The sequence below is a fragment of the Gopherus evgoodei genome, unplaced genomic scaffold (assembly GCF_007399415.2).
Source record: "Gopherus evgoodei ecotype Sinaloan lineage unplaced genomic scaffold, rGopEvg1_v1.p scaffold_31_arrow_ctg1, whole genome shotgun sequence".
NCBI classification, from domain to species: domain Eukaryota; kingdom Metazoa; phylum Chordata; order Testudines; family Testudinidae; genus Gopherus; species Gopherus evgoodei.
In genome coordinates this window covers 6,234,678-6,260,177 of record NW_022059983.1, presented here as the reverse complement: position 1 = coordinate 6,260,177, position 25,500 = coordinate 6,234,678, and the positions used below count along the sequence as shown (strand labels likewise).

At 48.2% G+C, this 25,500-nt stretch overlaps 1 protein-coding gene and 1 pseudogene across 4 annotated transcripts; both read left to right on the top strand.

Annotated features, from left to right (window-relative positions):
• Nucleotides 1-1,546: 1,546 nt before the first annotated feature.
• On the top strand, nucleotides 1,547-21,779 carry LOC115640529. Of its 4 annotated transcripts, none has more exons than XM_030543365.1 (8): nucleotides 1,549-1,688; nucleotides 11,404-11,510; nucleotides 12,089-12,165; nucleotides 15,855-16,208; nucleotides 16,877-17,224; nucleotides 17,601-17,836; nucleotides 18,391-18,472; nucleotides 19,286-21,779. In XM_030543365.1, the coding sequence occupies exons 2-8, from the start codon at nucleotides 11,437-11,439 to the stop codon at nucleotides 20,077-20,079; spliced, it is 1,965 nt and encodes a 654-aa protein (XP_030399225.1). In that variant the 5' UTR covers nucleotides 1,549-1,688; nucleotides 11,404-11,436; the 3' UTR covers nucleotides 20,080-21,779. The 4 variants fall into 4 exon arrangements, with proteins under 4 accessions (XP_030399227.1, XP_030399225.1, XP_030399226.1 ...); XM_030543366.1 differs by lacking the exon at nucleotides 1,549-1,688 and adding an exon at nucleotides 1,695-1,871 and having other exon boundaries at nucleotides 11,426-11,510; XM_030543364.1 differs by lacking the exon at nucleotides 1,549-1,688 and adding an exon at nucleotides 1,695-1,871.
• A 2,838-nt stretch (nucleotides 21,780-24,617) lies between these two features.
• LOC115640639 lies at nucleotides 24,618-24,731 on the top strand (annotated as a pseudogene).
• The last annotated feature ends 769 nt before the right edge of the window (nucleotides 24,732-25,500 follow it).

Below are 25,500 nucleotides of genomic sequence, written 5' to 3'. Positions count from 1 at the left end.
TGTTTTCAGCCCTGCCCCGGACCTTCTGTTTGCTGTTTTGGTTTTCTCGTAGGCTTGTCTGAGCTCCTTAACTTTCATTCTGCACTGCAGTGAGTCTCTGGTGTGACCTTTCTCCATCATGGCCTTGGAAATGTTTTCAAATATTTTTTCATTTCATCTTTTGGAACGGAGTTCTGTTAGCACTGAATCCTCTCCCCATAAAGCGATCAGATCCAGTACCTCCCATGTGGTCCATGCTGGAGCTCTTTTTCTGTTCTCAGGAGACTGCATTGTTACCTGTGCTGATGAGCTCTGCATGGTCACCTGTGCTGATTGCAGCTCCACGCTGGGCAAACAGGAAATGCAATTCAAAAGTTCATGGGCTTTTTCTGTCTACCTGGCCAGTGCCTCTGAGTTCAGATTGCTGTCCAGAGCGGTCACAGTGGTGCACTGTGGGATACCGCACAGAGGCCAATAACGTCGATTTGCGGCCACACTAAACCTAAACAGATATGTTAATATCGATTTTAGCGTTACTTCTCTCATTGGGGAGGAGTACAGAAATCGATTTAAAGAGCCCTTGAAATCGATATAAAGTGCATTGTAGTGTGGACGGGTACAGCTTTAAATCTATTTAACGCTGTTAAAATCGGTTTAACTGCGTAGTGTAGACCAGGCCATAATGACACTGACCTAAGCCCTGGTGTAGACAGTGCTATCTTGGTGGCAGAGCTCTGGGGGAGGTGGCTCAACTGACAGGAAAAGCTCTCCCCGCAGCGCAAGCAACGTCTTCACTGAAGTGCTGCAGCTGCGCAGGTGCAGGGATTAATGTGTAGATGGACCCTCATTCTGGCAGGTGTAGAGGCTGCAGAGTTTGCTCTGATGCCACTCGCACAGGTTACACACTGGAGTTACTCCTGATTTACAATGGGGTGAGTGAAAAGCAGAGTCAGATCCAGCAACTGCAGGGGAGTTACTGCACATTTACAGAAATGTGACTGATGGCTCGGAAAGAAACATTTTCAAACTGTTGTAAATTGATTTCAGCTGGACACTTCCAGGCTGGATTTCTCAATTTCTGCTTGGTATTTCCACCTTTCACCTGTTTCAAATCAAAACAAAGAAATGTAAAATAACCATGCATCTGAGGAAGTGGGTATTCACCCACGAAAGCTCATGCTCCAAAACGTCTGTTAGTCTATAAAGTGCCACAGGATTCTTTGCTGCTTTTAAAATAACCAAAGTGTCTATTTTTTCACTATCTTTGTTAGAAAAAAGATAAAACTGTTTAATTGCTTAAATGTGCCAGAAAAAAAGAAATGGACCCCCAAGTAACAGCCAGAGCTCTGCGCAGGTTGATTCTAGACCACAGAGCTAAGAGGAGATTCAGGGGAAAGGGAAAGAAATTAAGTGTCAGACACTAAGCAATTCCTGAGCCACTGTAGTGGGATCAGAATTCCAGTCCCTGCTGCTTGTAGAAGCAAAGAGGACAATGCAGGACCCCCCCACACTGATCTAAACCCCTTAAATCAACTGAAAAGTGGCTGGGCGGAGCTCACAGAACTTAGATCTGACTTTTGCCACGTGCTGGTTCAGAGTTACTTTCAGTTTTGCTGTTAGTCACTTACAGGAAGAGGGAGAAGCGGGGGGCGAAGCACACACGGCTTGTCCGAGAGGGTCCCAGGAATGGCAGCACTCAGGGGTGGAAGGTAAGAGATTTTCGGCTGCAGGGTGGGTTAGTGAAATTGATTCTCGGAGTCCTTTAAGCAGCTTCTTCGCAGCTGAACGTTGAAGGGACAACTGACTGAAAACAGCTTCTAGCTACTCCATCTTTACCGCCCAGAACACTAACTCCACCCTCCTCACCGGCCATGTTCGGCGACCCTGAAATGGTTTGTGAATTTCGGGGTTTTTTTTTCCAAATTGTTCGTTTGTGTGTGGGGGGAGGCGGGGGCCAGGGCATCCGAACTGCTGGGAAAAGCCAGAAATGTTTCCCCTTGACGTATTCCATAGGAAACCTTTAATTGTTTTGGCCGGAAGCAGCTTTTTGTTTCCAAATGTCCTCCCCCTTTTTTAATTCCAAAATGATTTTTAAAAGGTGCAAAACTGAAACGAAACTTCCTTTTGTCCCAGAAATACAGAACTACTGACGTGTTGATTTACCTGAGCATTTCAAACAATTCTGGGTTTGGCTCAACCGCAAATTCTCCCTCTGCCCCCTCCCGACTTTTCAGACTTGCCACAAACTGAGAAATCCCTTATTTCCCCAGCACTAGTGACGCCCCCCCGCCTTCTCTCCCCAGCCTGGGGGGAGCTGCAAAGGGGACTTGTCTCCATTGCCAAGCCTGGGATGGTGCAGCCTCGGTGCTGGAGAAACTTGGGCACAATCCAGGGTCTGATCAGCAACTTGGAGTCCTGGCAAGCAGCGAGGGCCTGGTGGAGACATGGCTTTGAGCTACAGCTGGGCAAAGCGTTACTGGCATAAAATATTTGCCAACAAAGGCAGCTTTGGTCGACTCGGAACTATTTGCAAGTTCATATTGAGTTCACCGAACAGTTTCAACTGAACCAAACAAATCTGAATGTTTCAGTAGCGTTGAAACAAAATGGTTCGTTCTGAGGTTACTGAAACATTTTAGCTGTTCAGGCTGGCACCACAAAATAGCTGTCTGAAGGGGAAGTGGTCTCCTTGTAGCTTTTAGCGCAGTGGTTAGCGCTCACACCTGGCCTATAGCTTCAGGTTCAGTTATCCCCTCTGCTTGATGTGGAAAAGGGATTGCATTTGGATTTGGGATCTTGCAGGAGGGCACCCAAACCAACAGGCTTTTGACTAGGCTAGCCTGGGTCGTTCTCAGTCTGTCCTGTTCGAGCTGGCGGGCTTTGTACAGATAACTGGTCAGTTGACCAGGCTCTGAGACGCACTGCTCTGGGTTGTTGCATTTTTTTCACTGTGTAGACATGGGCTGTGGGACCAGGGTTCAGACCTCCCTAATAATCCATGGGAAAGGATGTTCTAGCTCTGTATGCTGCCATTTCCTTTTTAAAACTAGTTTACTAATTCAGTTTGAACAGGTACCTCACACACCCTTGTCGCAATGGATCAGCAGCACACCTGACTGCGATAGGCAGTGTGAAGGTTACAAGGAATGTAGGAGACTTTCTATTAACTTCTGATTTCTAAACTGTTAAGGTTTTGGGTGGGGCAGGGCATGTCTTGCTGCCACTTTCACTGTCTCTGAAAATTGTTTGCATTAATATATAAGCTTTGCATGCAAAAGCCTAAAGGCGCCCATCCAGGGTGCTGTGTGCCCTGCCATAAGCTACAAAACCAGAAATGGAGCAAAGAATCCTGTGGCACCTTATAGACTAACAGACGTTTTGGAGCATGAGCTTTCGTGGGTGAATACCCACTTCCTCAGATGCACCTGAAGAAGTAGGTATTCACCCACGAAAGCTCATGCTCCAAAACGTCTGTTAGTCTATAAGGTGCCACAGGATTCTTTGCTGCTTTTACAGATCCAGACTAACACGGCTACCCCTCTGATACTTAAAACCAGAATTAAAATTCACCAGATCACTAACCCTGGGCTATTTTCTGCAATGGCCAGTGTGTTCCAGAGCTACTGGCCTCCTGCAAAGAATGCCCCGTCATTAGCCCACTCCCTTTTATATCTTAGCTCAAATACCTGCCAGCTGCAGCTGCAGTAGCCTGGCACTAGGCGACGTGCTGATACAGGTTCCCCCAGTCTCTCCAGATGAAGTTGTTCCATGGTGAATAAATAATTATGGGACTGTGGAGCAGCAGGACTGTACACTGTGTTCCAGGTGGCTGCTGTAACCACAGAGCTGTACAGTCATTGTCATGCACCCTCTGTCTGGCCCAGTCACTCTTTAATTATTGATCCAAAGCTTCACCAGGAGAGCTTGAGGCCTGGTCTGTGCTGCAGAGTTAGGCTGACATAAGGTGCCTTGCGTCAACCGATTTGTGCATGTACTTACATGCTAATTTGTCTCCAGACAATGTAAGCGCCTCGTTACGCCGATGCACTAAAGCCACCCATATCAGACTGTCAGTCTGCACAATCATGAGGTTTAGGACATCAGGAAACCCTTCCTAACTGTCCAGAACAAATTGCTTAGGAGGTTGTGGAATCTCTGTCATTGGAGAGTTTTAAGAACAGATTAGACAAACACATGTCAGGAATGGTCTAGTTATTACATAGTCCTGTCTTGAGTGCAGGGGACTGGACTATGTGACCTCTTGAGGTCCCTTCCAGTCTTACATGTCTGTGATTCTAAGAATGGAAGGAAAAGTGAATAGAAAAGTGTTATTTACCCCTTCACATAACACAACCACCAGGGGTCACCAATGAAATTAACAGGCAGCAGGTTTAAAAAAAACACGAGGCAGTACTACTTGACCCAATGCACAGTCAATCTGTGGAACTCATTGCTTGGGGATGTCATGAAGGCTAAAGGTATAACTAGGTGTCAAGGCTGGTTCCCCACTCTGGCACTTTGAGTGCAGAAGGTAGGGCCTGCAAGGACTCCAAAAAATAATATTAGCCACTCCAAGCTGGTAATGCTCATAGACTCAGACTCTAGGACTGGAAGGGACCTCGAGAGGTCATCGAGTCCAGTCCCCTGCCCTCATGGCGGGACCAAATACTGTCTAGACCATCCCTGATAGACATTTATCTAACCTACTCTTAAATATCTCCAGAGATGGAGATTCCACAACTTCCCTAGGCAATCTATTCCAGTGTTTAACTACCCTGACAGTTAGGAACTTTTTCCTAATGTCCAACCTAAATCTCCCTTGCTGCAGTTTAAGCCCATTGCTTCTTGTTCTATCATTGGAGGCTAAGGTGAACAAGTTATCTCCCTCCTCCTGATGACACCCTTTTAGATACCTGAAAACTGCTATCAGGTCCCCTCTCAGTCTTCTCTTTTCCAAACTAAACAAACCCAATTCCTTCAGCCTTCCTTCATAGGTCATGTTCTCAAGACCTTTCATCATTCTTGTTGCTCTTCTCTGTACCTTCTCCAATTTCTCCACATCTTTCTTGAAATGCGGTGCCCAGAACTGGACACAATACTCCAGTTGAGGCCTAACCAGCGCAGAGTAAAGCGGAAGAATGACTTCTCGTGTCTTGTTTACAACACACCTGTTAATGCATCCCAGAATCACGTTTGCTTTTTTTGCAACAGTATCACACTGTTGACTCATATTAAGCTTGTGGTCCACTATGACCCCTAGATCTCTTTCTGCCATACTCCTTCCTAGACAGTCTCTTCCCATTCTGTATGTGTGAAACTGATTGTTCCTTCCTAAGTGGAGCACTTTGCATTTATCTTTATTGAACTTCATTCTGTTTACCTCAGACCATTTCTCCAATTTGTCCAGATCATTTTGAATTTTGACCCTGTCCTCCAAAGCAGTTGCAATCCCTCCCAGTTTGGTATCGTCCGCAAACTTAATAAGCGTACTTTCTATGCCAACATCTAAATAGTTGATGAAGATATTGAACAGAGCCGGTCCCAAAACAGACCCCTGCGGAACCCCACTTGTTATACCTTTCCAGCAGGATTGGGAGCCATTAACAACTACTCTCTGAGTATGGTTATCCAGCCAGTTATGCACCCACCTTATAGTAGCCCCATCTAAATTGTACTTTCCTAGCTTATCTATAAGAATATCATGCGAAACCGTATCAAATGCCTTACTAAAGTCTAGGTATATCACATCCACCGCTTCTCCCTTATCCACAAGGCTCGTTATCCTATCAAAGAACGCTATCAGATTAGTTTGACACGATTTGTTCTTTACAAATCCATGCTGGCTATTCCCTATCACCTTACCACCTTCCAAGTGTTTGCAGATGATTTCTTTGATTACCTGCTCCATTATCTTCCCTGGCACAGAAGTTAAACTAACTGGTCTGTAGTTTCCTGGGTTGTTTTTATTTCCCTTTTTATAGATGGGCACTATATTTGCCCCCTTCCAGTCTTCTGGAATCTCCCCCGTCTCCCATGATTTCCCAAAGATAATAGCTAGAGGCTCAGATACCTCTTCCATTAACTCCTTGAGTATTCTAGGATGCATTTCATCAGGCCCTGGTGACTTGCAGGCATCTAACTTTTCTAAGTGATTATTTACTTGCTCTTTCCTTATTTTCTCTTCTAAACCTACCCTCTTCCCGTAAGCATTCACTATACTAGACATTCCTTCAGACTTCTCAGTGAAGACCGAAACAAAGAAGTCATTAAGCATCTCTGCCATTTCCAAGTCTCCCGTTACTGTTTCCCCCTCCTCATTGAGCAGTGGGCCTACCCTGTCCTTAGTCTTCCTCTTGCTTCTAATGTATTGATAAAAAGTCTTCTTGTTTCCCTTTATTCCCACAGCTAGTTTGAGTTCATTTTGTGCCTTTGCTTGTCTAATCTTGCCTCTGCATTCCTGTGTTATTTGCCTATATTCATCCTTCGTGATCTGACCTAGTTTCCGTTTTTTATATGACGCCTTTTTTTTTTGTAGGTCACGCAAGATGTCAAGGGTAAGCCAAGGTGGTCTTTTGCCACATTTTCTATCTTTCCTAACCATCGGAATAACTTGCTTTTGGGCCCTTAATAGCGTCCCTTTGAAAAACTGCCAACTTTCCTCAGCTGTTTTTCCCCTCAGTCTTAATTCCCATGGGACCTTGCCTATCAGCTCTCTGAGCTTACCAAAATCCGCCTTCCTGAAATCCATTGTCTCTATTCTGCTGTACTCCCTTCTACCCTTCCTTAGAATTGCGAATTCTATGATTTCATGATCACTTTCACCCAAGCTACCTTCTACTTTCAAATTCTCAACAAGTTCCTCCCTATTTGTTAAAATCAAATCTAGAACAGCTTCCCCCCGGTAGCTTTTTCAACTTTCTGAAATAAAAAGTTGTCTGCAATGCAGTCCAGGAACTTATTGGATAGTCTGTGCCCCGCGGTGTTATTTTCCCAACATATATCTGGATAGTTGAAGTCCCCCATCACCACCAAATCTTGGGCATTGGATGATTTTGTTAGTTGTTTGAAAAAAGCCTCATCCACCTCTTCCGCCTGATTAGGTGGCCTGTAGTAGACTCCCAGCACGACATCACCTGTGTTTTTTACCCCTTTTAGCCTAACCCAGAGACTCTCCACCCTTCCGTCTCCTATGTCCATCTCCACCTCAGTCCAAGTGTGTACATTTTTAATATATAAGGCAACACCTCCTCCCTTTTTCCCCTGTCTATCCTTCCTGAGCAAACTATACCCATCCACACCAACATTCCAGTCGTGTGTATTATCCCACCAAGTTTCAGTAATGCCAACAATGTCATAGTTGTATTTATTTATTAGCACTTCCAGTTCTTCCTGCTTATTACCCATACTTCTTGCATTTGTATAAAGGCATCTAAGATACTGGTTTGATCTTGCCTCCCAGCTTTGCCCTGACCCTCCTTCCTCTCTGCTATTATAGCCCGTGCTCCCTCCTGTTTCCAACCCATCTCCCAGGTCTTGTTCCCCACTTACCTGTGGGCTTTGCTCACCTGTCCCCGTCGAACCTAGTTTAAAGCCCTCCTTACTAGGTTAGCCAGTCTGTGCGCAAATAAGGCCTTTCCCCTCTTCGAAAGGTGAACGCCATCTGTTCCTAGCAGTCCTTCCTCGAATAGCATCCCGTGGTCGAGGAAGCCAAAGCCCTCCTGGCGACACCATCTTCGCAGCCAGGCATTCACCTCCACGATGCATCTGTCTCTGCCCGGACCCCTACCTTCGACAGGAAGAATCGAAGAGAGTACCACCTGCGCTCCAAACTCCTTAACCCGTACTCCCAGAGCCCTGTAGTCACTCTTGATCTGCTCAGCGTCACACCTCGCAGTATCATTTGTGCCCACATGGATGAGTAGCATGGGGTAGTAGTCAGAAGGCCGGATAATCCTCGACAATGCCTCTGTAACATCTCGGATACGGGCCCCTGGCAGGCAGCATACCTCCCGGGATGAACGGTCAGGGCGACAGATGGGTGTCTCCGTCCCCCTCAGCAGAGAGTCTCCAACCACCACTACCCTATGTCTCTTATCAGTGGTGGCAGCAGACCTCCCAGCCTTAGGGGTATGAGGCTTCACCCCCTTAACTGCTGGGGGTGATTCCTTCTCTCCTGTATCAAGAAGAGCATAATGGTTATCTTTTACCACAGCAGGAGGGTTCGCAGCAGCGGTGGAGCACTGCCTGCTGCTAGAAGTAACCAGCTGGCTGTGTCCACCCTGAGCCTCCTCCTCCACTGGTGTGTCAGATACACCCTGAGGCATCTCCTCCTCCTCTGGTGTGTCGGTAGTCCTGTCAACTGGGACAGCACCATCAGCTGTCTCCACATGGATACTGTCCAGGAATTGCTCATGGATACGGATATTCCTCAGCCTGGCCACCTCCTCCTGTAGCTCTCCCACCTGCTGCCTGAGAGACTCCACCAGTAGGCACCTTTCACATTGGATGCCACCCCCAGCCTGGATATCAGTAAGTGGAAATTGCAAATTACAGTCTTTGCAAGCCCACACCAGAATCTGGGTAAAAGCATCCATGCTTTGGTGCTCTGTCTGGCTACAGGCGCAGGTGGAGGAGACAGAAGCAGTGCTGGCACAGGTGTTGTGGGTCCTCCTTACCATTGTAAGCCTCCCTCTGTCAAACTCTCGCAAATTCCCGTCTACAGCTCCCTGTCCGCTCCTCTCTGCTGTAAACAGAAAGGTTTTGGATGTGGCTCAGGTTATGGGTTCAGGGGACCAATGGGTCACAGATGAGACCGACAAGGGACCCCCCCCTCCCTTCCAAAACTCCCTGTTGCAGCTCCTGTTCGCTAAGCTCCCTGGTCGCTTGTGCGCAGCTTTATAAAGCCCTGGCCTGAGTGAATGCCCCGCCCACTGGTTAAGGTTCAGCCAATTACCAGAGGCTTCTAGCTTTCAAACCTTCCTAGTAGCTCCACCTCCAACTGCCAGCTACAGCACACGGTCCTTCAAACAAACAAACCAACCAAACAGACTGACAAACACAAGCTCAGCACACAGCAAGTAACCCCCAAACACACACACAAACCTGCCACCATCCAAGTGAAAACTGCCTTTTGCCAAGCCAGAAAAAAATCTCATTTGAGATGATTTTTTCTGAGGCCCCGTCAGTTTCTCCACCCCTCCCTGAGACACAGAAATCTAATTGTGTTCTTAAAAGGGTACATTTTATTTAAAAATAGAAAGAAATCACATCTGAAAACGCAGGCTCTTAGGGATTAAACACCAAAAATGCCTTTCTTAGGGTCCATCTTAAAGGTTACAAGCAAACAAAAACAAACCAAAAACATCTGGGGTTAGCACAAAGGAATCCACAAGCCCAAAATGAAGAATTAAATCTGATCGCATCTACCTAGCAGCGAAGAATCCTGTGGCACCTTACAGACTAACAGACGTTTTGGGGCATGAGCTTTCGTGGGTGAATACCCACTTCCTCAGATGCATGTCTGTTAGTCTATAAGGTGCCACAGGATTCTTTGCTGCTTTTACAGATCCAGACTAACACCCCTCTGATACGCATCTAACTAGACATTCTCTGATCTACTTACATATCTGGGGTTTCAAAGGAGTAGTTTCTAGGTGACATTCTTATACCTGCCCCAAACCTTAGAACATGTTGCTGCCCCTCTTCTTTGGCCCGACAGCACAAAAGACCCCCACAACCATCAGTTTTTCCCAATTTGAATGGGTACAGCCTCCCTATTGGTTCCCTGGTCAGGTGCCAACTCATTTTAAGCTCACCTCTTAACCCTTTACAGGTACAGCAATTCGGGTACAGCTGCTAAGGAGGATTCTGCAGCTAATTGAATGGTTGGGGAGTGACACAAGGGTGCTACCCCTCTCATTTATCACACTAGGCTAAAAAAAGAATTAGCTACATTCATGGAGGACAGGTCTATCAATGGCTATTAGCCAGGATGGGCAGGGACGCAACCCCATTCCACGGGTGTCCCTAAACTTCTGACTGCAGGGAACTGGACAGGACAACAGGGGATGGATAATTGCCCTGTTGCCTTTGGAAGCAACTGGCAGCAACCACTGTCAGAGACAGGATTCTGGGCTAGATGGACCATTGCTGTGACCCAGTATGGCCATTCTTAGGTTCTTATCTCATGGCCCAGTGGTTAGCGCACCTGCCTGACAGGGGGTAGGAAACCCGTTTAAATCTCTTCACTGCATCAAGCAGAGAGGGGGGAATTTAGTCTGCATCTCCCACATCCTGGGCGAGTGCATTAACCACTGGGCTAGAAGTCCTCCTCTGCATTTCCAATGGGATCAATCCAGTGAGCATGCTCAGAGCACACCTACCCAGTCTAGCACCACAGACCTGAGTCTGATGACTTAGATGGGTTTAGGCTTTCTGCAATGCGCATATCAACAGACAGAACCTTGGGCACAGAGGGAATTCTATAGGAGAAACGTGGGCATGGGGTGAGTTCAGGTGCCCATGGGGTCAGGCAGCAGCAGTTCAGGGGTTTTGTGTGTCCTGGATTTAGGCATCTAAGATTAATTTAGAGGCCAAAGTCCCCTTGTGGAAATGGGCTTTAACGTACATGGTAGTTGGGTTGAACAGCCAGAAACCTGCAGTAAACCGGGAGTGTCCTCTGGATCCTGATTGCTCTCCCACCAGCTTTAGTAAAATTGCAGAGCCTGGATCTACAGGGGTGGGGATGCGGTGCTATGGGAAACAGAGGGGTGGAACACTATGGGGAACTTACCTCCCGTGCTATAGTATTCTTCCTCCACAAAGTTCCCTCCCTTGCCACTAAATTGTAGAGATCCTGCCTAGAGTGGCCCACACAGGGCAGTACCCCTCCCCCACCCTAATCTCATTTAGTCCTGATTTACACCAGGCTGGGAGCAGAATTTGGCCCTTGTGACTTTTGCCAGACATGGTTCTTCTGCTTCCTGTGCTCAAGCTAGTGTGAGTTCATCTTCCCGGGCTGGTGTCACACCACCCAGCTGCAGTGCGGATGGAGCCTGAGATGCTTATGAGCGTCACGTGCCAGAGAACCCTTCTGAAAAGGTGAAGTGGCCACTCTTGAAATTGCTAGCCGTAACTTGCAAACATCACCAGCAAATTGGTGGTGGCAGGCATGGTTACAGTGCTTAATTTGTAATGAAAGAGGTGCTGGGGCTTAAGCAATATTTTTCCATTCATAACTGATGCAGCAAGCCCAGAGGAGCAGGACCAGTCTGAACTGCCAAGCCCTGGCACAAATTAAGCACTGGGGGTTATCCGTGGTCAGGAGGGTCATGCGTTTGGTGACATACAGGTGACAAGCTCCAGCTCTACTGTTCTGATTCTCTAGTCCTGTGAGAGCACTGAGAGATTTCAACAATCCTGCAGGATGTTTTTATTGTTGTTTTAGATTCACTTTCCATGTTACTGAGAAGAGCTAGAGATGCCGAGAGACACCAGAAGGGAGGGAGATTCCCAACAGTTGACAAGAAGGAGTGAGTATCAACAGAGGGAAAATTACTTTTTGTAGTGACCCAGCCACTCCCAGTCTTTATTCAGGCCTAATTTGATGGTGTCCAGTTTGCAAATTAGTTCCAGTTCTGCAGTTTCTCACTGAAGTCTGTTTTTGGAGATTTTTTTTGTCTGAAAAATGGCCACTTTTAAGTCTGTTAGAGCTGTTAGTGTAATTTCTATAGACCCCTATTAAAGGTTAGGTGTAAATTGGCATAACCACATTCATTCCAGTGGAGCTATGGATGGTTGACCCCAGCTGGGATCTGGCCCATTTTGCACACCAATACCACTTACCCTGATTTAAAGCTGTTCATCCTGACTCTGTCACTCTAAGTCCCCTTTACAACTCTCTGCTCACTGCAAGGCCCCGGTGAAGGAGCCAGGACATGACTGAGAATCAGGCCCAATTAAGCGGCCTTCAGTGGAGTGACTTCCGGTTTGCGCTGGGGTGAGTGGGGCTGCAGGGATCCCGGGGCTGCAGGGCCAGTGTGAGTGTTGTTCCCAGGGGCTGGTGTCTGGAATGCAGCTAATCGGAGCATTTTGTCTCCTTCTCTTGCAGATGCAAGATGGTCAGAGGCAGGGTGGGAATGAGCCCTGGCTGGTCACTGCATTTGATGGTTCTGTGGACTCTCTATGGTAGTTACTTCCTGTTCCTGCTTCACTCTCCTGCTTCTCTTGAGCAATGTGGTCTCACTTTAATTGTCCATTTCCCTAGTGGGTTTGCTCCCCCTTTTTTGGTTTAGCTGGTCCCGGTTTGTCCCAGTGGTGCCATTTCAGATTTATTTTGGGGGGAGGTATCTTTGGGGGGAGGTATCTTTAACTGTGATTCCAGGGTTTTTTGCAGATAACAACTTAGGAATTAGCTGACAGGAGCATTGTATGTAATTCCTTTAGAATGAAAGAATATATATACACACACACACACACACACACCAATGGGCATCATTCTGGAGCTTTAACGCAGATCTCAGAAACAGACATTTGATACTTTGTACATGATCTTTAGTAGACATGAATAAAATTAAATAAAATCTGCTCACTTTCTCTCACAGATGCACTCTGTGTTCTTGATATTATGTACTCTATTTTAGTCACTTAATAGAATCATAGAATATAAGGTTTGGAAGGGACCTCAGAAGGCATCTAGTCCAACCCCCTGCTCAAAGCAGGACCAACCCCAACTAAATCATCCCAGCCAGGGCTTTGTCAAGCCTGACCTTAAAAACCTCTAAGGAAGGAGATTTCACCACCTCCCTAGGGAACCCAGTCCAGTGTGTCACCACCCTCCTAGGGATATAGTGTTTCCTGATATCCAACCTAGACCTACCCCACTGCAACTTGAGACCATTGCTCCTTGTTCTGTCATCTGCCATCACTGAGAACAGTCTAGATCCATCCTCTTTGGAACCCCCTTCAGGTAGTTGAAAGCAGCTATCAAATCCCCCCCTCATTCTTCTCTTCTGCAGACTAAACAAGCCCAGTTCCCTCAGCCTCTCCTTGTCAGTCATGTGCTCCAGCCCCCTGATCATTTTTGTTGCCCTCCGCTGGACTCTTTCCAATTTTTCCACATCCTTCTTGTAGTGTGGGGCACAAAACTGGACACAGTACTCCAGATGAGGCCTCACCAATGTTGACTAGAGGGGAATGATCACATCCCTTGATCTGCTGGCAATGCCCCTACTTATACATCCCAAAATGCCGTTAGCCTTCTTGGCAACAAGGGCACACTGCTGACTTATATCCAGTTTTTATCCACCATAACCCCTAGGTCTCCAGTCTGTAGCAGTGCATGGGATTCTTCCTTCCTAAGTGCAGGACTCTGCACTTCTGTTTGTTGAACCTCATCAGATTTCTTTTGGCTCAGTCCTCTAATTTGTCTGGGTCCCTCTGTATCCTATCCCTACCCTCCAACGTATCTACCACTCCTCCCAGTTTAGTGTCATCTGCAAACTTGCTGAGGGTGCAGTTCACGCCATCCTCCAAATCATTAATGAAGATATTGAACAAAACCGGCCCCAGAACCAACCCTTGTGTCGCTCCACTTGATACTGGCAGCCAACTAGACATGGAGCCATTGATCACTACCCGTTGAGCCCGACGAATGTTTTTCATTCCACTAAAATCCTATTCACATATTTTGAACATATGTGATTAAGGGTTGTTTTCTCTTTTATTAAGAACAGGAATTTGTTTTTCTAACGATTTTAGCATTTATGTTTAACAATCACAATCATAGAATTGTAGGACCTTGCATGGTCTTCTAGTCCAGTCCCCTGCACTCAAGGCAGGACTAAGGATTATCTAGACCATCCCTGACAGGTGTTTGTCCAACCTGCTCTTAAAAATCTCCAAAGATGGAGATTCCACAACCTCCCTGGGCAATTTATTCTAGTGCTTAACCACCCGGACAGGAAGTTTTTCCTAATGTCCAACCTAAACCGGCCTTGCTGCAATTTAAGCCCATTGCATCTTGTCCTGTCCTCAGAGGTTAACGAGAACAATTTACCTCTCTTTTCCTTGTAACAATCTTTTTATGTACTTGAAAACTGTTATCAAGTCCCCTCTCAGTCTTCTCTTCTCCAGATTAAACAAATCCAGTTCTTTCAATCTTCCTTCATAGGTCATGTTCTCTAGACTTTTCATCAGTTTTGTTGCTCTTCTCTGAACTTCTTCCAGTTTGTCCACATCTTTACTGCAATGCAGTGCCCAGAACTGGACAAAACACTCCAGCTGAGGCCTAATCAGTGCAGAGTAGAGCAGAAGAATGACTTCTCGTGTCTTGCTTACAACACTCCTGCTAATACAGCCCAGAATGATGTTTGCTTTTTTTTGCACCAGCGTCACACAATATACTCATATTTAGCTTGTGGTCAACTCTGACCCCCAGATCCCTTTCTGCAGTGCTCCTTCCTAGGCAGTCATTTCCCAGTTTGTATCATGTACGTGGCTCACTAACGTTTGACGCCATCATTGCTGTTAGTATCAGACTAGGAATCACGTTTATTTTGCTAAGAATTTTAAGTTATTTTACAGATGTATTAAAAAGTACAATTTGAAAATAAGTGGCCTTCACCTGCACACTGTGTAAAATTATGTGTTTGGGGAGGGATAGCTCAGTGGTTTGAGCATTGGCCTGTTAAACCCAGCGTTGTGAGTTCAATCCTTGAGGGGGCCACTTAGGGATCTGGGGCAAAATCAGTACTTGGTCCTGCTAGTGAAGGCAGGGGGCTGGACTCAATGGCCTTCCAGTTCTAGGAGATAGGATATCTCCATTAATTTATTTAAAGCCTATTAGTGTCTTTAAACTGGCATTGCCAAGGTGAGTACAGGTTAAATTTCCATGGTAGAAGGACACTATTATTTGATTGTACCACTTTAAATAATGAATGACAAGGCACAGTATGGTAATAAAAATAATAATGAGAATTACTGCAGCCAGGACAGGTCAGGTATTTTAGAACTCCCTACTCAAAGAATTAAATTAAGCGCAAGAGAGAAATAAAATTATGACCTGCACAGACCAGTCAAAAAGGAAAATAGCAGGAAGGTAATCCTCAAACTTTGAAAGAATAAAATTACAGAGAATACATCTGCCTTGCGTATTTCAACAGGAAGTACCAACAATAATACAAGCGTGTGTGTGTGTGTGTGTGTGTGTGTGTGTGTGTGAGAGAGAGAGAGAGGTGTGTGTTTTGGGGAGGGTGTGTGAGGGAAACTTAGTGTGCCCCTGAGTGAGTGTGTCAGTGCCCTGTCTCTTTAAGCTCGAACACTACAGCAGCCATAGATCCCACTCCTGAGCCAGAGGTAGCATCACAAATAGGCTCCCTGCCCAACCCCACCTCCATCACGGCCACCTCTGGTGAGCCCCTAGTGCCGCTCCAGCCATGGGTCAGCTTCCCAAAGGGGGAGGCTGCTGTGGTGGCAGGAGATGGGTGGCCAGAGAGTGGCTGGGGGCTGCTGGCAGGGCGCCCAGCTCTGGGAAGGGTGGGTACAGGGATCTAAGGCAAATTCTGTGCTGGCTATAGCTCCCGCAAACCCCACCCTCCCAGCGCTGCCCTGTATGTTGGTTATGTATGTACTTTTCCATTGATACAGTTATACTGGGACAGCCCCTAGAGCACATGTACTGACTCTGGGGTAACGCTGCCTCACACTGGTCTAATGTGTTCCCCTTCATATACAGGATTAGCTGTACTAGTCTAAACCCCTCTATGCCACTGCAGCTATACACTACACTACCACTAGAGACTTCTACCAGCATAGGCTCTGTCTACACTATGAACTAGGGGTACGATTCCCCACACCAACCTTTGCTTCTCTTTAAGGAGTCGCTGGAGCACAGGCATCCATCACAGCTCACTATGGCGAGGACATCACTCTGGGCTGCATCTTCCACCACATACCGAGGCTAAAACTCCATCGACTGAACATCACCTGGAAGATGCAAAGAGCCGAGGGAGCAGCTCTCCTGGTTCACAGCTACTATGGGCAGAGGGACCTGTGGCAGGGACAGGACAAGGTTTACTGGGGCCGGACGCAGCTGGACCCAGAGGGAATCCACAAAGGAAATGCGTCCCTGCGACTCAGGGCTGTGGGCTTCCAGGATGAGGGCTCCTACCTCTGCTACGTCACCTCTGAGCTGGGAACCTCAACCCAGAAGATGTCCCTGGCCGTGCTAAGTAGGTTTCCTCTGCCTGTGTCCCTGTCAGAGCATCTGAGATGCAGTCACTCACTGTGCACAATGTGATCACCCAGCAGAGCCAGGTCTGGTTAAAGCGCAACCATCTCCCAGCGCAGACATGGCCTGTGTCTGCACTAGCAGCACTTGGCCTTGACTTTCAGTCACCGTGTCGCCTTATGTTTTCCCACAAAGGTTTAGCCCACACAAGCATAGTGCTCGGCTTTGCCCCCTGCTAGTGGCTGTATCCCTAAGAGATAATAGCCTACTAATGGTATCAACTGTTAGAGTTGTTCCTTCAGTTCATATGACAGCGTTGCATTCTTTTAGTTCCTAAGGTCATGGGTTCAAATCCCCCTCAGAACCAAGCAGGGGGTTGGTGATGTTCTAGGCCTTTCTGTGGATGTGAATGTTGAAGGAAATGGTAGGTGGGTGCAAACTTTTTACTGCACAGAAAATGCTAAGTAGTATAACGTTATTAGTCTTCTTACTAATGTGGAAGGTCTGTGTGTGCTGTTTGTTTTAGCATTGTGTGTTGTGCATGTGTGTCATGTAAATGTGGTGGATTGGGAAAGTTGTTGAAGGCAGTGTGACTGTAGTGGGTGTGCTGGGTGTCTGTTGTGCCTCTGGAGCTGGGGTAAATAATCCTGAGCCTTGTTTCTTGTTCAGGGAAGAGTGAAATGGAGTCTCCCATCGTAGCTCGGCTGGGGCAGGATGTCACCCTGAGCTGCCCCTTTGAATGCAGATTAAATCTCCAGCCGTTGAACATCACCTGGAAAAAGGAAGAAACCGAGGGGCCGGATCTCCTGGTTCACAGCTATTGTAATGGGATAGATACGTTGCAGAGACAAGATGCCTCTTACAAGGGCAGAACACAGCTCCACCCGGAGAGGTTCTCTCAGGGAAATGCATCCCTGACGCTAAGGAGAGTTCGCAGCCAGGATGAGGGATTCTACATCTGTCACGTCCAGCTGGAACTGGGACGGTTTTCTGTGCGGATGCAAGTTACAGTCGAAGGTATGGGACAGCATATTGTACAAGCCCCAAGGGGTTTCCTACGCTTGGGAAAAGCGCTTGAGGTATCTCCTTCGATATAACCTTAGCCTTTCCCCCAGCCTCGGCAGGTTCTACCTCCATAGCTGTGGTCCAGGCTGTCCCTGTTTCCCCACTAGTGTCAATATGAGCCATCCGTGAATTTCTGGCTTCTGACCCCGACCATAGCCACACAAGGAAGAGGCCTTGCAGATAATTCAAGGACACCTGCTTAATGTGCAGCATCTGGGATAAAACTAACCAGATGTTAGGCTGCACAAGGGATGGGAAGGGAAGGGCTGTGAATATGCTAATAGCATCCACCACAGTGTTTATTTTGTTTTCTGTTTGTCTTTTACAGACTCTGTGAGTGATCAGCCAATACTAGTTGTGCCCTGTGTCTTGTGTTTAGTTTTGTTAATATTAATAATGTCTATGATCATTAAGAAGCACCATCCTCTCCTGCTGCATAAATCAATGTTTTGGTTGCAATGGAAACGGCAGAAGGACAGAGACCAGCCTGAGTCAAACCCGTTGACAGCCAGTGAGTCATCAAATCCAAACACAGTCCTACCACCACCTGCCAGCTCCTTACGGGTGAGACATAAGACATTTTTGTTTCCTTTCTGTTTGCATATGTTGGGGTTTCCTGGTTCTGCCACATAGAGTGAGCCCCTGTGGAAGGGCTTTTCAAAAGGGCCTTTCTATAGGAATTGTACTCCTCAGTCCTTGAAGTGCTTTTGGAAATCCCACCCTTCAACTCCCTCAGTGTCACAGACAGTATCTCACAAGAGGTTGCAAGAGTAATTTTGTTTATGATTGGGAGATGCTCAGATGCTCTTGAGAAGGAGGGCTTTGTAATTGTCCTATCTGGCACAGAACAGATAGTCCACCCACCTATCAAGTGCCACTTGTGTCACACATGATGCATTTAGGTCAGAGGAGAAGAGTGAAATACACAAAGATAGCCAGGAGGGAGGTCTGGTATTGTAACAAGGTGTTAGTTTCATGGAAAGTCCCCTTGTTATGATTCCAAACAATCCACATGTCGAGCGCAGCACAGCTGCAGATCCGTAGCTCCGTCCTAACCCAGATATTCTTTCCTCTCCCCAAATGTGAATCTTTTCTATGTGATGGACTTGAACTCCCAGCCCTGTGGAGATGCTACCACCACACGCCATAGAAGCTCTCAAGTCATGGAACATGGTGACACACAGTCTTCCAGCTCCTTGGGTAAAATACTGTGTTTTTTCATGCTTTGGGGGTTTGTAACCAAATCAGCCACTGGCATTAGCAGCACTTGATGTTTAGCTGAATTAAGATGGGACAAAGCCAATCGTTTATTAGGCTCAGGAATCATTCTATCTTCTACCAGCTTGAGGACAATGGGCCAGATCCAGAACTACATTGATTTAAACCAACTGAGGATCTGGCCCTGGACACCTCAGTATCCTCGGGAGGGCAAGTCAGGAGATCATGGTTAAAATTTTCAAATGTGCCAAAGTGACTTAGGAGCCTGAGTCCAATTTTCAAGGATGCCTGAAGTCCTTTGGAACCTAACTTCTGTTGACTCTCAGTGACAACAGACCTGACTGAAGTGACAGGCAGGGCTAATTCTACCATCCAGTTACTGGGGAGGGGGAGTATTTTGGGGTTCCCTGGATATTGCTATTTAAAAAACAAACAGCCTTCCAGAAGTCCAGAGGTTAATTTGACATCTGGAAAATCTTGGAAATTAAGAATTTAAAAAAGTAAAATTTGGCCCCAGTGTTAGTATTTTACTGTGATTTTATGTAAATGCTGAAGCCTCTTCAATCTGCCGTAGTTCCACTGCTTGACAATGGATAACTTTGTATATTAAAGGGCCTTTCTGACGCTGGGTTGGGGGCCCTTGACAAATGTTTCTCTTTGCAGGGTGGGAAAGGGGACAAATGTGCCAGGTCTGGTGAAAGAACCACCAGGCCCCAAATGTCCAGAGCTTCTGGAGAATTCAGTAAAGATTCAAGAGCTATCCATAACTGAAATGTGTCGTTCCTTTTCCTTAAGGCTGTCAGCCAGTTCAGGAGCATGAACAGCAGGGAAGAGCTGCTACAGATGTGGTTTGGGAAGATTTTGACACGCTCTCTGAAGGAGAAATTGCAGAGCTAAAAGCTGCTGTTGCGACAAATAACCCGACAGGGCTGGTTTCCGCGCTGCAAGAGGTCAGTGAGGCAGTCAAGAATGAAAGGTTCAAAGTTGCTGTAGTCGGAGAGGCGGGATCCGGAAAGTCATCTTTTGTCAATGCCACCCGGGGTCTGAAAGAACATGATGCAGATTCTGCTGAGACTGGAGTGCTGGGAGAAACGATGGTGGAGCCCAAGGCTTATTCACATCCCAAAAACCCCAACATAATGCTATGGGACCTGCCAGGGATCGGGACAATGAACTGTCGCTTAGACACTTTCCTTGAGCAACGTCACGTCAGACGTTATGACTTGTTCATTATCATCTCCTGTGGGCGCTTCACAGACATCGACGCCAGACTTGTGGAGAAGATTCGATCACTGGGGAAGACGTTTTACTTTGTCCATTCCAAAGTGGACTTCGACGTGGCATCTGCACGGAGAACAAACATCTGTGAGGAGAGTACCCTGCAGATAATCAGAGAGGACTATATATCGCACCTGGGAGGAGAAACAGACATTTTCCTTATATCTAGTTGGGCCCCTGACAAGTTTGATTTCCCCCACCTGCAGCGAATGTTAGCAGAGGAATTCTGCCGTCACAGGGCGAGAGCTTTGCAACGGGCTCTCTCAGAGAGTTCTTTGCCCATTTTGCAAAAGATAAAAGTATCGTTGTAGGAGGCAGAGCAGCTATGGGGCCAAACTCTCTACTGGGGTAGCTCCAATTTACACCACCAGAGAATTTGGCCCATGTCCTATTTCTGTGTCCCTCTTGTCAACGTAATCAATGCCTACGGTTTATTAGGGATCCCACTGGCCAGGGAGTCACAGTTCTTTCCCCGCTTCCCTGGTGTTCTGGGGGAGGGTTGGTGTGATGGTTTGGGGAGCTGTCTCCAGACCTTCTGAATTCTGGGTGATGCATGAAATTGTATCACCCTGTCGTAGAAAGCCGGATCCACCTCTGCCGACTGTGCACGCAGCAGGCACACGCCGGGAAGGTACTTGACATTCAGCCATGGCACTCTGACCACACTAGCTCTGCTAAAGAGCTGCAGCCTAGGGGAGAAAACAACAGTTTTATCTTCCCTGTCCAGAGAGAGGGGAGAGAAAACACAGCAAAAAACAGAAACAAAAAAGGCCCCGCCACAGCAGCAGGTCTTAACACCTGGGTCAGTTCACTTGGACATTGACATACCCGCTTGGGCTTGAGCCAAGGGACCGAGACGCCCCCCACTGTCTAGGTTTCACAGCATGAGACCAAGTCAATTCCCCCAGGCTCTGAAACTCCCTGCCCAGGGGTGTTCGTGTGGGGAGGGGTTGCTGAGGAGACGGACTCTCCTCTCTCATTGTGTTATTTGCTTCGATATTACCACAAGTCCTGGGAGACAGTTAACCAGTGAGCCAGCCGGCTCACACGCCCTGGGGAGAAGTTCTGGGAGAGGCCGATTTAAGTGCAGGGGAGAGTTTTGTCTCAGTGTTGCCCCCTTAGCGTGACAGCAGGTGCCACGCTCACCTCATCCATTGTTTTCCACGTGGCTGCAGCCCTATAGTTCGGGATGCCATTTTTAGGAGCACCCTGCCCCTGCTCCCGGTGTGACCTTGAGTGCACTATTCAGACAGGCCCCCAGTGTACCTGGAGGTATCGGTACAGCCCTCTACTCCAATGAGACTCACACGTGTGCTCAAGTGCTTTGCTGAACCCAGGCCCCATGCAGCTGTGTTAGGCTGTTGTAGTCCAGCCCTCAGGGATGCAGGCCTGAATGCTGAGAGTACGTTTCTCAGACCAGTGCAATTTCTGAGTAAAACACCCTGTTATCTGAGGAGAGAGATGGGCATATAAAGCCCACTCAGTCATGGCCACTGCAGGGTTAAGGAACAGAGTAGCTAATCCCTAGCTGGGGTGAGCTGGTCAGCAGCAAACTGGCAGGATACCCGCCCCCGCCCCAGAAAAAGAGCAGGACCAGAACATCCCTGAGGACTGGCTGAGGCTGTGGGAAAACCAGCCGGCCTAAGTGATGGGGATTGCATTTATCACACCTTTGATGAGCTGGCTCATATCAAACACCCTGTAAAGGTGCCCGGCCGGGGCTCAACCCTCCCTGGGGAGGAGGGGAGCCACACCGGCCTCACTACACGCTGTCCGAGTCCGCCCTTTCGTCAGGGTCAGGCGACGTTGCACAGTCGCTTGGGACTCCAGCCTTCTGCTACAGGGTGGAGTAAACAGAAAGTCAGCTCGGGGGCCTCAGGCCCTCAGTCCCGGGACTGAGGGCCCCCTCGCCCGAGGCTCGGGCCGCTCGAGCCCTTGATGCAGGACCGAGCAGTGGCACAGTTTAAAGGGGCCCAGCCCTTGGGTCGGGCGGGGCACCAAACACACAGTTGTAGAGGCTCAGGCCCTCTTGGCTCAGGGCTGAGCAAACAACAGTCTGAATGGCCTCCTCAGGCCAGGGGGAAGGGGAGTCTGCCACCCTTGGAAGGGTGGCAGGGGGGACGCAGGCCCTGCCACTCCACGGCGTCCCAGCCCGGGGCCCTAGGAGGGCTGTCACTGCTGACGGTCAGTGGGGATCCTGGCTGCAACCCACTGACATGGGCTCAGGTACGTCAGCAGCCTGACTGGGGTCGGCTGCCCCTGGGCCACTGCCAATCTCCCCCTTTGGGCCTACCTGGTCGGTGGCGTCGGCCCCTGGGAAGTCCAGTAGCCTGGGCCCCTCCCGGCTGGAGTTGGGTGGTAGATCCAGCAGCACCTCTGGGAAGTCTGGCCATGCCCGCTCCGGGGGCTCCTCGGGGTAACAGCAGGGACGGGGCGGCTCCGGCAGCTCCTCGTAGCGGGCGCGGGGGAGCTCTGGCCAGTCAGGGCAACGGCCCTGGGCCTCAGCAGCTTCCCAGCCACGAGCACCCTCTGGCAGGTCTGCTCCCGACAGCGGCTGGAGCTCAACTGAGCGCCGCTGGTCGGCTTTTATACTTCTGGGTCGCCTCCTGATCCTCTGAGGGGCGGGTCCAGTGCCCTGTGGCCCCGCCCCTTCCGGCATCTGGCGGGGCTCGACCCTCCCTAGGTCAACCCACACCGCCTCGTTACACGCCCGTGCAGCTTTTAAATCTATATTAGGGTTCTGAACTGTAATATCTCTTTAGATATTTTCCCTATGGGTAGATCTCATTGCTAGCAACAATTTTCTGTCTTCCAAGGCGAGGTAGCTTATGGACTTGCTTCTCCACTCTGAGATCCGCTTCTCCAGCCACCTAGCTCTGGTGCAATTCTGAGCTGTGTGGGGCCAAAATTGTTGAGACCAGTGGGGAATCCACAACGACTCCTGCTCGCACCCTCAACATGCCTCTGCCTTCCCACTACACCAGTGGTGGAAAAGCTGCCATGGACAGATTTCCACTGCTAGGAAGTTCCCAGGCACAGAGAAAATTATCCATCAGTGGCCTTCTACCTTTTTGATTGAAAACCAACAAAAGATTTCTAATAAGAATACATGACATTACAAAAATGTTTTTAAAGTCCAAAGATCAACTTAAAAATTCTACTGGGTCAACATTTTTCATTTAAAGAAAATCCAATTTTCTTTAAAACAATAGTTTCTATCTCAGAGTGATGGGCTCAAGCTTTAATGCCTTTGTCTCTGGCTGACCCTGGCTGTATGTCAAGAAGCCCTTGATCAAATGAGCTCAGATTTGTAACACAGGTTCTACTCTAGTCCCTGAATGACCATCCCAGTTTCCAAGCTGATCTGATTATTTATCCGGGTTTTTTAGGGACATGTTTGAAAATTTGACTTTAAAATGAAATGCTGTTCCAATCTTAATTGTATTCCTGCACAATCTTTGAATGGCAAGATTTGCTCTCGAAATCTGTGCCAAATGTATATATTGTGACTAAAACTATTTATAGACACAGTATCCTGTACGTGTATCTGTCATGGATCCACAGGTCTGATGCTCAGATGGCTCAGGAACAGCCTCTGGGATATCCCCTTCAGTTTGTCATTCCCTGTAGGGTCACACTGTCTGGGGAAAGCCCTTTGCTTCACCGCCTCCTGGGACTGACCCTGGGCAGCTCCGCTGAGCTGTGGGCTGCCAGCAAGGCAAGGAGGCTGCAAGCTCGGGGGGCAAGTGGAGCAATTTGACCCAGGCCCCTGACCCCATGAGGGTGTCTCCCCCCAGCATCCCCCCCTGCAGAGCTGCAGCATGGCCAGCAGCTGAGCAGCTCAGCTGAGTTCCTGAATCACCCTGCTGCTTTGAGCTGCTGGCAAGGTAAGGGGGAAGGAGACTGCAAGCTCTAGGGTTGCCGGGGGGGAGGGGTAAGTGGGGCAATTTGCCCCAAGCCCTGCAGGGGTCCCTGGCCCCACGGTATGTCTCCCCCAGACCTGACCCCTCCTCCACTCCCCCCTCCCTTTAATCAGAACTTTTTATAGGGAACCGGTTGTTAAGATTTTGGCAGCTCATCACTGGCCTCAAGGGCCCCTCCTCCATTCCTTGTTCTTGCTCCTGGGAAACAGTCACCGGGCCATCCTCCTTAGTCCTTTGGTCTCCAGCCGGTCACATCCGGCTGATTTCCTGCAGAGGGGTTAGCCATGGTTATTAGTTGCTAGGTACCAAATATCTGGGCAATTGGAGTTGGCCATTGTCTTCTCAGACTCTCCGTAGGCATGAGGCCAAGCCTCAGACAGCCAGGCATCAGTGACAACCTTTCCCACCCACCCACCTATTTAACCATGCAGCACATAGGGGAAACTGAGGCACACACAGTATTCAAACAAAATATTATGAAAAATTCCCACTTTGTCACAATATCTACGTATTTGCCCCCAGAATAAGGAAATTCTTCACTCTTCTTGATTCTTTGGAAGCCCGGACACAATCACTAGCAATAAGCAAAATCACAGCTTTGGATGGGTATTGTAGGGTTGCCAACAATTCAGACTCTTCCACAGGTACAACTGTGGGTGGTAGGGTGACCAGACAGCAAGTGTGAAAAATCAAGATGGGGTGGTGGGTAATAGGAGATTATATAAGAAAAATACCCCAAAATAGGGACTGTACTTACACAATCAGGACATCTGGTCACCCTAGTGGGTGGGAAACAGTGAAGAGAGATGGCACTTTTAACAATAACTTAGGCTGTGTCTACGCTAGAAACATCAAAGCACTGCCATATGTGTGTGAGCTCTCCCAGCACTCCTGGTAATCCACCTACACAAGGAGAATAGCTCCGAGTCCTGGGCAGCACATATACTAAAATTGGAATGATACAGAGAAGATTAGCATGGCCCCTGCACAAGGATGACACGCAAATCCGAGTCCTGGGAGCCTGTGCACACCAGCTCTTTAAAGCACTCAAACTTGCTGTGCTCGAGGCTGGGGCGGGATTTTCACACCCCTGAGCCAGCAAGTTAGAGCACTTTAATTTGCCAGTGTAGACATGGCCTTAGCATCCCTAAAAGCAAAGAAGAAGACTGCACAAAATCCAATTATGTCCTATGGTTAAAGCTGTCAGTGAGACCAAGTTCCCACTGCTCCTCCTGGAAAAACAACAGGTAATTGGTACGTGGTAATTGCAAATCAGATATTGCACAGCAAATGCTTTACAGCTCAGGTGTAGCTGCATCACCTGCTCACACCATGTCTGTGCTATAATCTTACCTCTGTACAAGGACAAATCCACTCCCCTGAGCAACCTAGTGACACTGACCTAAGCCCTGGTGTAGACAGTGCTATGTTGGTGGCAGAGCTCTGGGGGAGGTGGCTCAACTGACAGGAAAAGCTCTCCCCGCAGCGCAAGCAGCGTCTTCACTGAAGTGCTGCAGCTGCGCAGGTGCAGGGATTAATGTGTAGACGGACCCTCATTCTGGCAGGTGTAGAAGCTGCAGAGTTTGCTCTGATGCCACTCGCACAGGTTACACACTGGAGTTACTCCTGATTTACAATGGGGTGAGTGAAAAGCAGAGTCAGATCCAGCAACTGCAGGGGAGTTACTGCACATTTACAGAAATGTGACTGATGGCTCGGAAAGAAACATTTTCAAACTGTTGTAAATTGATTTCAGCTGGACACCTCCAGGCTGGATTTCTCAATTTCTGCTTGGCATTTCCACCTTTC